The sequence below is a fragment of the Montipora capricornis genome, chromosome 10 (assembly GCF_036669925.1).
Source record: "Montipora capricornis isolate CH-2021 chromosome 10, ASM3666992v2, whole genome shotgun sequence".
Taxonomy (NCBI): Eukaryota; Metazoa; Cnidaria; class Anthozoa; order Scleractinia; family Acroporidae; genus Montipora; species Montipora capricornis.
The window spans coordinates 55,655,111-55,668,708 of NC_090892.1; the positions used below are offsets into that span (position 1 = coordinate 55,655,111).

Below are 13,598 nucleotides of genomic sequence, written 5' to 3' on the forward strand. Positions count from 1 at the left end.
TCGAAGGCATTCCGTGTTGTGAACCAGGCAAAGTAGCCAAATTGCAGAACTAAAGAGCCCGCCGAGTATTAGGGACGACAAAATCTTGCTTTGCCGGCGGTTTAAACCAGGAAGACGGTAGCAAAAGACACGACTCATGATTTCTTCCCCAGCTAAAGATGACAGTGAAGCAATCATCGGGCGACGCACATGAACTTCAAGTGATGTAGTGTAAGTGTTAGATATAATCCTGGAATTTTCTGGAAGATTATGCAAATAACGACATGTGTGCAACTGCAACCAAGCAGAACCCAGGAAATATTGGCTTTCTCAGTCAAAAACAAATACTGTAAACATCTAATTTGTTTTAACCTACCTCGCATTACTTTAAAATCCTTGAGCACCATGCAGTGTCGGCGTAACCTGTGACGAGTAATAAAAAAAAATAATATTAAAATTAAAACGCTGTAAGCGATGCTAGGTTCGAGAATTATTCAAGTTGGTGTTAATTAAAAGGACGAGCGCAGGCTCGTCCGAGATCAAAATAATAGGCAAAGACCTATTGTATCGTTGTAAGAGATATTACGAATTCGATTGTTTGCTGACTGATATGATCAGTTAACAATTCTCAACGCTACTTGAAGAGAAAAGACTGAAACTAAAGTTCCTATTCTCCTTGCCAATGAGTTCGCTAGCGAAATTACCCGTTTCATGATGGTTACTAACTGATTGGTTATAAAATATGCTCAAAAAGAGTTAATTCGGAAAATTCTCATTTAGACAAGTTAAAGATGGGCAAGAAGGCTTCAAGTACAAATGAAAACTGGCAGGTACAAAAGTCGGACAGGATTAACTCGAATCGCTCACTTCAGTCGACGTAAAAAGAATGATAAGGGTTCGAGAAATCATCCTAACCCTCGGTGAAATCGGGGCAAATGTTTAACAGTTAAACTGTTTTTCCTTTGATTCGAGGTGAGCGAGTTGATCCGGTCCGACTTTTAAACCTGCCTAATAAAAACCTGGAAAATAATAGCTTCCTTGCTTCGGAACTGCGCTCTTCCTGGATATTTCAGTGGTGCGGATCCTGTCAAATGGCTCTTATTCAACAGAGAGGTTTGACAATAAAGCTTCCGAGAATGTAAATAAGCCGTTAACGACACCCGCTGAAAAGCGTGAACTCGCTTACTGGCAACAAGACACACGTGATATCGAAAGCCGGCGACATCGCTTCAAGACGCCGGCCGGGGATTTAAAAAGGTCGATTGTGTCAAACTAAAATACAAATCGAGATAAAACAGAGTTTTTCTAAAATGGAAAATTGGTCTTCTTTGTACACAGTAATACGACCTTTTAATTCGGTACAGTTCCGTAAGATGAGAGCGACCAGGCACATAAAGCTACAAACTCGCAAACCTTTCAGTACCTGAGGTAACAAGTAACTACGAATTTCTCTCTTCCCCCGATCCCTAACCAAAACGTGCTAGCGTATGCATGTGTTCAAACTGTGGCAATTTATTTTTTCAATGTCTTAATATTTGTCAAGACTATTCTATTTTTCGACTTGATTGAGCGAGTCAGGGATCAACACTTGGCAGCCCTTCTTTTTGTTTTAGTTAAAATAAAGAACTAGATAGATAGATAAATGGGTTACAATTTGACTCAAAGATGTTTGTTTGATAGAAAAGGTGAAAGAGTGTGATCCAAACGCACCGCGGGGTTTTCATCATGTGATAGTCCGCATTGTATGCAACTCGAAAGCCATTTGCATTATGCTTCGTTCTGCCAAAAAACGTGACCCTTGGGAAAGAGAAAACAACATATATACCTATCAACAAAAAGCGCTTCTGCCTTGAAGCGCCCCGAAGGAAACCTTCCCGCCTGATCGCAAGCTCTATGACTTTTTCCAGCAACGCTAGCTGATCTTGCTTGACTGGAGCTCATGTTATCATTGCAAAGTAAAAACGTTCTGTTTATCAGGTCTACCACGTGTTTTGTGACTAGAGCAGCAAGAATTGTATGCTGTCAGCGTTAGTTGTTTCCAAACGCACGCGCAATCGGTGCCCAAACCAGTCCGATCATTGTGTTAATTCTATGCAACAATTGTCGGGTACAATAAATGTCTGGTAATTAAATATCTAATTAAATGCTGAAAGTATAACGAGTGATCATGTAATTTGCACAATATGTAAGCCTGCGTAGCAGGCGTATAAAGGGGAGGGGGTGGCGGAGGAGGAAGATCGGCAAAAACGCCTAACAATATATATGCGTGGTTTTCACGTGACGTCATCGCCACCATGTTGGCGGACGAAAACAAAAGATCTCCCGGCTCCTTTTGTTCGTCCACCAACAATTGCACATTACATCATTGTTATCTGTGTCTCTAGAGATTGGTCGCAAACCACCTATAGTTAAAAATATTAATTATTGAATGTCATTGTTCGAGTGGTCATACTGAATGCACATTAGGGACCTTAATTAAGTTCTACGACGAAGACGTCAACTACCTCGCCAGAAGACAATGATCATTGGTTAAAAGAGCATAAATAATCGTGCTGCACGTGCGGCACAGATTTTAGCTCATATTTTTCCGGTACTTTGCATAACGAAGACGTAAAATCACCAAATTTTAGGTTTTGACGACAACATGCGCACGCGACAGAGAATCTTTCATACTCTATTTTCAGTCAGTAACCGCTCGTATCGATATTTTAAGGATAATTCGCCCACATTGTATGAAGTGAACGAGATAGAATAATCACGAAAGACTTCTACTAGAGTCCACGTCGCCGTCGTACATCTTGCGGTCCCTATTGACGGACGTCTGGTCTTGAGGAACTGTGGTTCGCCAATTTATAATCATGATGGTAATTGAACTGAGTGGAGTGCAATTTGGTCTGAAATTCAAAATCGAAATCGAGTTCGATTCGGACCAAAATTCAAGTTCAATTAACACTTAATTACATGCATCTAGAAATTGCTCAAATACAGGATTTTAGTCAGTACCAATCTGTCTAATTTAGTCAGTTCAATTAGCCAATCGCCACTGAAAGTTGGAAACTCCCCTAAATGTAATTCTTCAGCCTGAAGGAGCTCATTATCATCATTCGGAAACTGTAAATAAATAATTTTCGATTTTGCGATTCGTGAATAAATCGCACTGCTGAGAGCCAATCAGATTGCAAGGATCACCAGTGATGTAATAAAAGTGAAAATCAACTGTGACAGTTAAAAATCCATTTTGAGTGTGACTCGAGGACACTCGGGATAAATCCGAGAGTTCATCAGGGGTCCAACCAACGACCATACGATTACCAGTTCGGATGCTCTGGCTACCCTGACCGAGACTTCTCGAAAATTGGCCGTTAAACTCGGGTTAGATGATGAATGTTCTCACAGCAGTAAAAGTGATTTATGCCTTTCCGACACGTCTGACTAACTTTTGCTGGAAGGAACGTTTCGATCGAGATCCTTGGGAAGGACCTCAGAGAGAAGAATATTCTGTTGTCAAACGACTCATTGTGGCTGCTGGTGCACACGATCTGCTCAAACCTCAATGCTTTTCTTTTGTGAAAAAACAACAACAACAACAACAACACATGTTGGCATGACAACAAGACGATTAAAAAAAAAAAGAAGGAGTGTCACTCAACATCGTTGGCAGATCAGATCACACCAATATATGAAAACAACTATACTCAAGCGCCTACTCTAAGCGAGAACAATGCGATGTCTTTCGAATTCAGTTGACGAGTGATGACAAATGGTTGCGAGTACGAGAAGCAGAAGGCAACTTTATCTGGACACGTAATAGAGTGGTGATAATAGAGCTTTCCTAGAGGCTCGTCTTCAATAGCGATGCCAGATAGCCTAGGCGACACATGCAATACAGGAAGACGAACTAACTTGTAGAAGGAAACGAGTTTGCTTTTTTTATTCCCATGAATTTGTAATCGATACAAGATAAGCGACAGCACTGGCCAGTTATCCATGGCCAGATAGCACTTTAAAGTTACACTTTATAATCAACAGATAGACTTAAAACGAAGCATCAATTTGAACCAGAACAATGATATGGTTCCGACCGATGGCCGTAAGAACCATCCATAAAGAAGGGATGCAAGACCATGCTTTCCCTTAACATAGGAATGAGCAGTTGCCCATCTAATACGTTGACAACGGACAACACAGTCGCAATGAAATCTGAAATCCTTTTATTTTTTCCTGCCAACACTAACTTACTAAATAACTATAAAATGGACTTCACGCAAGTCACGATATCCGAGGTATTATGGTCGAAAAAATAAATTTTTAAACTTCTTCTTTTGTAGCAGCTGAAACGATTTTAGATACATGTCAACTGATAAATCCCAATCGTGCCCAGATTACGTTCTGAACGAAAAACACTTGTTTCTCAGTATCTTGTGGTACAAAGTTACGTTAAGCAGTAGTTGGTTTATTTGGCATTGTAGAACCTTCAAATGTTCCTTCTTAGAGAGATTTTTCAATATACAAAACTATTGGAGTAATAGAAAACCCCAAAATAAATATGATTTTAAAAATTTCTTGATTTGCTGTCTCTTTTTTTTGCCCTATAATGAAAGAGGAGTTGTTCACATATTGCATTTAATTAAAATCGAAACCCCAGAATAAAAGAATCCCTCTGCGATGGGCAGAAACTCGAAGTTTGCTGCACATGGTAGCATTTGTGCAATACTTTTGACAAGACTTTAAAATTCTGCTAGATGGATACCTCATGAGAGTCCAGAGCTACATTTAATGTCAGACGCTGAGATTCATTGCAAGAAAAGAAAAAAAAAAAAATAATAATAATAATAATAAAATTTTCAAACAAGTCATTCAGCAACTACAGCTGTTGTACAAACAAGATGAAGAAGTCTTGGTTTCTAAAATTTTTGGCGATTATAGCACACTTTAAAAGTTGAAGTCCTGTAAAAGAACTCGCTTCCTCTTTATGAAGCTGTTGGGTTTGGAAAAAGGATGTAAATATGGAGAAATTCCGGGGTTCGACTGAAGCTTATGTCTATCCATGTTATTTTGTAGACAGCTAATTACAATAAATGATTGGGCGGAAAAAAGGACAGCATAGATTAACTCAACTTAAAGCAACATCGCGAATTTTTTTTTTTTAGCTATGAGGTATTCAACTCAGTGAATGAATAAAGTTATCCAAGTTCTTCTCCTATAGCGGATACAAAATCCTCGATTGTCAGAAATATTTTGTTAAAGGTGAATTGGAGTACTGCGGAGGTGCTAAAGTAAAGATTTTCCTATTTCAATTGGGGACGAGATGCCATTCCACGCCTTACTCTGCTTAAGCACCAACACCTCCGACACATCTTTTTCTTAATTCACAGTTGCAATACACACTCTTTTCATCTTGAAGACTGTCTTGCGATGTCGTGTAACCTCTGCACTATTGTCTTAAAGTGGTTGGCTTTCGTCTTGGAAACACGTGTTCTATTGGAAATTTCCCGCCTCTGTTTGGTTTCTAAAAGCAGCAAACAAAACCGTTAGCTTCTTAAAAAAACAAAAAACAAAGACAACAACAACAACAACAACAAAGTGAGAATATAGCAGTTATGGGACTCGCATGAGCAAACGAAAAGCAATATTTCTGTTTTTGTTCCCACCAAGCGATTACTTCATCTTGCTTTGCATTCCAAATTATTATGAACTCCGTTGAAGTTAAAGGGGCTAGGTCACGCTATTTTAGGTAATTTTGTTTCATTTTCTTAATTATTAGCTCTAAACGTCAAATTGGCAAAGCAAGAGTCTTTCATTTGCAAAATCACCGCCACATAACAACTGAGAATGATTTTCCAGCTTTGTAAATGACATTTTGATATAGATTGATATAAATTTGAAAAAAGGTGGGCCGACGTTTTTCAAATTTACCCATATTCAATCCACTTCAATCCTCTCCAGTTTTGTCCATCCATGTCCCTTCTTGGCTTCCCTGCGTTTTGTTAGAGTTCTTCTATAGTTTTGGGCAGTTATTTTGATATTTTAGTTAATTCTATGATCATTCGGTCAGTGCTGAAATTGCCTAAACTTGCGTGACCTAGCCCCTTTAAGGAAGGGGATTGAAAATGTACCTTTAGTTACTCAGGGGTTCAACATAAGCAAAGAAGCTTTTACTCATGACCGAGATAGTAAGAGGCCATAGTCTATTCCTGGTTTGACGTCAAAAACTTCTTTGCAATGAAGAAATTCTTTTTAAACTCAGTTGAACATGAATTAATAAGCAGTACATTGTACCGTTTGTGATCAAAGACAGACAATTACCTCCTATTTACTCAATCACGGGTATAGATTATATATAACTAAACTTAACTTGTGCTGAGGTTTGGAGCACCGTAAGTAAAAAAGACACTTAAACCGTTGTTTTGATTTCACTTACTCTGACCACAGATTTCGTTGCACTGCTGTAAAGAGTCGAACTTATTCTCATTTCCAAGGCAGCTGTAGTATTTAAATGGTTCGCATATGTTGGCAGCAGAGTTAAAGAAGTATTTCAGTACTTCGGAGCCACATTTGTTGTTCTTCCAAACATTTGTGCAGATTGAATAACTAGTCCCTATGAGATAACAAAAAAAAAAAAAAAAACAGTGAACGCTCGTGAAACAGTCCATCGCCGAGATGCCGCCTTGCTCGGGAGTCGACTTACACAGGAAGTTCTCCTTAAACTCCCATACTAGTACTTAGCTCTGTATCTTCCAATTTGAAGGTAACAAGACTTCAAGATTCTCGTCATATATGCGCCAGCAAGTAAAAACAAAGGACTTTCGCCATTAACTAAACAAACCTTAGAAATCTTGGGTTTGCTCGACCGGAAATTCCGAACTTTTAAGGTAAAAAATTGCGATCAATTTTTCGAAAGTAAAAGCGTGCTCCGTGGGCCCAAACTCTCTCGGTGAATTTGCGCAAAAAGAGGAAATGAGATATATATGCGAATCCTAATGATTTCCCAATCTGGGGGTACCAGTATACTCTTACCATTTTAACAAGCCAAGGACCGATTGATTACAGTTGTCAATCGCGAACAACGCTATTCACTATGTAATGAGTGGCACCACAGAAAAATAACGTGCAGTACTTAAGAGAAACTTTCGAAGCTTTTGGAAGACAAATTTAGTTGGGTGGTTTTCGTTTAGAGTAACTTATAAAGTTTTAATCAGATTGTTAATGTATGCAGAGGTTCACAATCCCAAAATATATAAAAAGAGACGAAGTGTTAAACAGTTGATGATCTTATGGATCGTTAAAGACGGATACGATTTGTATCTTTTATAGGAATATAACGTTCGATATTTATTTAGAACTATAAAATTCTCAGACGTGCGCACTGAGTCGTCCTGGTCGGAACGGAAAACTAAGGATGGAGGACAAGGATACGAACAAATACCTTTCAGGTTAAAGACGCTAACAAGACAGGAAACAAAGGACATCCGTCGTTATATTGTAACAGCTCATTCCTATTCGTGAAATACTGAGAAGAATTAAGGGCTAATATGTTAAAGTCGTGAGGTATGGCACGCAACTATAGATCACTATACACGCAAGCAAAGCGGCGAGATAAGAACAAAGCAATTAAGTGTGTAACAGGCAATTATAGATCATGAACGCCTAGTTAGAATAACAGCATGACCACATTTTAGATTCGCAATGAAACACCTCAATGGTACTGAAAAGGAAAAATCAAATTAGTAATTTCATAAGTTATATTTGCCCCTATATAGGCTGGCCAAAATTTGAAGATCTCATGCCAACTTGTCGCACCCACACCTCGGAAAAGAAACAACCCAAAAGGGAAACATAAACGTTGTATATGAATAAATAACTAATTGTTTTTAAGTGATCGCTACTAGAACGAGGTGTATCGTTTGCAATATCTACGTTGATGAACCATTGTTAAAGTAGCCTGGTCAAAGTATGGAAACTGAAATAACGGAAATAGTTCATCAGTTGATCCAATTATAACAGCTAAATGAATCCTGCACTTTTTTCTCAACCGTATTTCAAAGCAACTCGAATAGCCTTAAGATTTGGTCCGTACATTACATTTACAAACAAAAGAGCGAATTATTTTTCCACCAAACGTTTTTGCCTGTTGTCACGTGACCAGGCCTTGTTATCTGATCGACAACAACATGGCTGCCGCCGAAAAGTGAGGCACACACGGCTAATTTCATAGTCACTATATTCTTAACTCATTTTGTGAATCCGATGATATGAGGCACACACGGCTAATTTCATAGTCACTGTATTCTTAACTCATTTTGTGAATCCGATGATATTCCCTAATTTCAATCCGTTTGAAGGGATTTAACTCGAACGCACGACAGCAGATTGAGCAACCGAGAATTCCGGGCGGCACGATGCCAGCACATCCCACTTTGCCGGAAGCTCTTGAAGGACGAAGCATATGACAACGGGCACTATACAATGATATGGAAGTGGCCTTGGCGTTCAGGAATCGTGGTAATACGACCAAGCCACCGATTAACCAATTTTTCTACCAAGGAAAAAAAATTCTTCATATGTACAAGATGGAGACTTGGTGTAATCGTGTAAAAAAATGGTTGCGGTTAGTAATCGTGGTGAAAGTACATGAAGTAGATCATGACTGAGGGCATGGTATAGATCTACGTTACAACTGACCACATCGTGGTACATGCAAGCGAAGAACTATCATTATGACATAAACTTAAGCATGTCTGGGATTTTAGAGGCAAATTCAGATACACGTAAAGAGGATGCGTGAAGATCATCTGCAAATCACATTTATAGTGCATGAATGCAACTGAGCCGGTCATACTTGAAACTTTCAAACTATGAACTTGTCATTCAAATTTGTATCATCCATAGACTTTTGCTATGTCCTATATATGTGCGTGCGTTTAACGATGAACCAGAATAAACTCAGCTGAACATAAAATCACAATCAAACAAAGTATATGTACATGCATTCCCCGAAAGGACAAGATCTGTCTTGTGTGATGTAGTTGACTTGTACATTTATTTTTTTCAGTCACAAGGGGGTCATTTCCTGGCAAGGATGTCGTGCAAATAACGAGCTTTTGAAATCAAATCATTATCAAGATTACATCGTGCAAAATTTAACACTCTCTTCGAAGAATTCGTTTTTGTTAGTCTTCTCACCATTTTCAGTTCGATGGAAAAGTGATTTTCGTTGCAAAGGAAAAGTGAATTCATTATATCGAATGCCCGAAAGCGGCATGCATGAGATACGTGCATGATGAACAATCAAACAAATCAAAGGGTTTTTTGAGAGTGCAAAGCTCACTTGAACCAGCATAACTGAATTTGACCGGTTTGAATGAATGTGTGAATGAATGAATAAGTATATAAACAAGAAGCTGTGCAAAAAATACTGCCAAAAGCCCACGGTTCGACGTCTTTATAACACAATCACCAAGACTGTAAAGTAACAAATTACCAGTTCCTAGCATAGTTAGTACGTGACAGGGGAGAAACTAACTAGGGTTTGTAGGTTTTTTTTAAATTAGCATTGATTACGATACTGAACAAATACCTTCGCGCGGACAGAGTCATTTGACTGTCTCATCACATAGATAATCTTTATTCGAAAGCTTTAGCCCACCTTTAGAATGTGCAAACGGACTCTTGTTGGCTAAAGAATAGAGAGATGTTACAGTTTAGCATCGCAAACCAGCACGAAATTCGCGCTTCGCGACCAAAAAACAAAGGACTAATTTAACCCTTTAACTCCAAAGAGTGATTGATATAAATTTTCACAGGCTCAATACATTGTTAAGCAAACTGGTTGCACGAATAAAGAAATTTATCACCGGGGCTTTTTTTGTCCAAACATATCATCAAATTCCCATAACTGACATAACGGGTGATGTATGGCACTCAGTAAGGAGAATTAACATTCAGATCTTGGGAATGAAAGATTTAATTTTGGATCATTTCTTGCCTGTTACAGGCATCGAGAATGTTCTTAAGAGAGGAACAAGTAATTATATGGAAATTGTTACAAAAAAGTATCAGAAACAGGAGCCCTGCCTTTCGCCGTTTCACGCCTAAGCGCTCCTTGAGGAGACAGTCAGATGACTCTGTCCGCGCGAAGGACACAAATGGCAGCCTACTGTTTCTCGTTTCATGCAAACACGATGCCAAATCTCTAATGTTTTCTTGCTTTTCATACCCCTGAACAATATATAATTATAATTATACACGTCGCATAATTTCTTTCTTCAGTCTCAGTCCATAATGGCGTCGTGAAGACCGTGATGAAACACCGGATCTGTTCGGATATCTTAGCTAAAAAATTGAAGTGCCCGAATATTTTAGGGAATGATATCTTCCTTTCAGAAATTGCTACTGAACGTTACCTTCTATGAACCAGCGAACCATTTGGTCATCCGAAACTGCTAGGTGACCTTTTTTAAGGGCAAATATTGAAAAAAATATCCCTTCGGAAAACGTAAGGGACTACTTTTCCCTTGTTGCGATCTTTTAGGTGATGTTTTAGTAAAGAAATCTATAGCTGTTTGGCAGCGTAAAACCGAAATTGTTCAGAACAATTTGACACTCCCGAACACACATTTCACCGAAGATTATCGTTGGGCGCCCGTGACAATTAAACGATTCTTTAAGCAATTGCAAAATCGACAAATTATCATCAACGAAAAATTTAATTTGAGGGCATGCAAAATTAAAAAAAAAAGAAGTATGAGATGCATTTGGGCACAATGTGGAACTTTCGTAGATCACCATTTTATTTTATTTATTTTAATTATTTACTACAAATTTCCAACGCTAAGACTCACAAAAAATAAAAATGGATTCAAACTGAATAGCGGATAAAATAAGATAAATAAATCCAGTCGTAAAAAAGGAAGACTCGTGACTTCACTTCCAACCAAGGCATTATAAAAAAAAGAACAAGTGCCTCCCTAACTTACCAACCAAGGCATTACTAGACCACCTGGTGACAACTCCAATATTATTCTTCAATTACATGCTTGATTCGTGCAGTTTTACACACTTCGTCGCTGTGTATATCAATTGACGGGATCCCCACTTCATTAACATGGGAATGGCTACTAAGCTGACTGGGTCGCGATAACCGTTCTTCCGGTACTATACTTAAGATTTAATACGAGCTTCCCACGATAAATGGCTCTTTTTTCTACGCAGGTTATCGTATATGATCATAAACCATGGCATGCCTGTGAACCACAGAAGAATTATTTCTTAAGATAGTTAACTCACAGCATCTAAATCGAATCTCATAACTCCAGTCTCTATGTATAAAGTTCTACTGAAATAATTTCAATAAAACCTCTTGTTGCAACAATCGTTATTGTCCCAGTGGTCGAAGTCCAACATATGTCTGATGCATGGGCACGTGACTACATGGTGCTATGTGACTGAGATTTAGCACGCAAAAGCAGAGCTCAGGAGAATGTGACAAAAAACACGAACACGTCCACAAAACGTGTAAACGAAACAGTCATGTATTGTTATTATAACCGCAGAAAATTTAAGACAGTTTTAAGTTTTAGTTACACACCGTAGACACGTGTTGTCGATTATCACGACTCCAATCTTCCGGGTGAGGGCGTTTTGACTGTCAAGTAGGCTATTGACGTAATTGTAGTCTGTTGCAAGGATTAGATTTCGTAAGAGACCAGAGGAAGGCGGAAGGCGGAAGGGGAGGACCACCCAAGTAAAGGTCTGGTACCCAGCCATCCATGGATCCGAATGATTGACAGTTTATTCAGGTTCAAACAGGTATAGAGAGAACCAGAAGAGCCACAGTAGAGAAATCACGACTGATTTGGTAAGCATGAATGCAAATGAAAATGCAAACATGTCTCCTTGAAAGAAAGTATTGTACTTTTATAAAAAGAGTGGACCTGAACAAGAACTGGACGACATCAACTTGAGCGAAAAGAACCTGAACGAAAAAGTAGACAACGCGAAATCAAAAGAGCAATGCTGATGATAATGAAATGTCAACATTCTCGGGACAATAGGGATTTAGGTAAAGGATTTACGTGGCGGGAGTGGCAAATTCTCCGTAAAAGAGAGCTTCCTCGGAGGCCACAGAACTGCGTTAAAAGTAAAAAGTGTGTTAAAAGTAAAATTGAAAATCCACGAGATACTGTCATCTTAACTGGACAGCTCAAGAAATACAGCACGATAGACAACACAGACGATTCTAAAAGTCTTAACGTCCCCTTCCTAATTAGGCTTACAGTTAGGTTTGTCTTAAAAGTAAATGTTCACGTCCACTGGAGAAGAGGGGTTTAGGAGGCATTTCTGTGACGTTCATCGACCGTTTTTTTCGAAACGAGTACGTTAAGTTGAAGAGAATCTGGGACCAGGATCTTCGTTGGAAAATATGGTGAATTATTGGGAGGTAAAAAGAAAAACAAAGATGGCAAACATGATGAGAACCAAGCGGGAGACTAGGATGCAATTTCCAAAAGTCCCCGGGCGGTTCGCTTCGTTCGGCAATCGCTCTTATTAATGGCGCCTACAAGTATTCCGGTCGAGTCCAAGGATGGGAGAACACTCAGTAACATTTATCAAAAGCGTTCCTTTTTTTAGATAATGTGCAATGGTCTCGTCTCGGATTTCGCATGAAAAAAAGAAGAGAGTCGCGGTTAAGCGGTTCAGGGTAGCCTGCCAGCAGGCTCTTTTGTAGCCGCGAGAGGATTGGGGTGGACAAAAGAGCCTGCTCGCAGGCAAGGTTCAGGGGAATACTTTGCATTTTTGGTCCAAGAAAAAAAGCGGAAAATGAGAAATTGTCTCCCTGACCGTCGACTCCGTTCTTTTGTTCTTGATTACTTCAAAAATAGCCAACTACAATCGATAAGGGCAAACTGAACTTACCACAAATGTTTTTGCACTCCTGAAAGTTGGATGAAGTAGTCTGGATCGAGCAACTGTTTTGTAAGTCCGATAAATAATTAGCACAGGCCTGTGTCAGGCTTGTCTTCTTCGCCGGAGAGAGAGCATCTTGAATTTCAGACAAACATGGACCGTTGTCTGCAGGAAGAGAACATAGGCTCCCTGCAAATTTAGAATAAAATTTCCAAGTTTTAGGATTCTCCTTCATTTCTCAAGAATGGTTTGTTCATCCTATGCTCTTCTGTTTGTAGGGGTGGTAACGATGATAATTAAAATTACCCTCGACTTTGAACACTTTACCTCATCGAGTGATTCTCCTAAATAACCCTTGAGAACAATTGTGAATAAGCAAATCAATAAATGATATCCTCGAAAGCGACGTTATTTCTCTGAGGATGACCCTTCAAGGAATTTTCTTTTTATTTCATTTTGAGTCGTATAGATCTACTTTGATGTACATTAGGCCTGTGAATTAGAGTGTTTTTGCGCTTTACGCATGTGAGGATGATAGTAAATGTTGGTAAAATCACTACAGCTCAAATAATTCACTCGATGATTTATTTTTGGGTTACTCACTTTGAACCCTCGACATGTTACCCTCGACCCTCGACAAAATTTCAGACTCAACCCTCTCTATTTAACACAGATTCCACGTTGCCGTGGGTCTGTTCTCGTAAGGCGGGGGT

General features: G+C 39.1%; 1 protein-coding gene across 1 annotated transcript in view; it reads right to left on the reverse strand.

Moving 5' to 3' along the window:
• Positions 1-4,175: 4,175 nt before the first annotated feature.
• LOC138021748 (uncharacterized) overlaps positions 4,176-13,598 on the reverse strand; it is a 98,763-nt gene continuing 89,340 nt past the window's right edge. The window contains exons 75-77 of the mRNA XM_068868739.1: positions 12,895-13,074; positions 6,401-6,577; positions 4,176-5,488 (exon numbers count right to left, since the gene is read on the reverse strand). Coding sequence (XP_068724840.1) covers positions 5,373-5,488; positions 6,401-6,577; positions 12,895-13,074 — 473 coding nt within the window. The 3' untranslated portion in view covers positions 4,176-5,372. The remainder of the gene's footprint in view (positions 5,489-6,400; positions 6,578-12,894; positions 13,075-13,598) is intronic.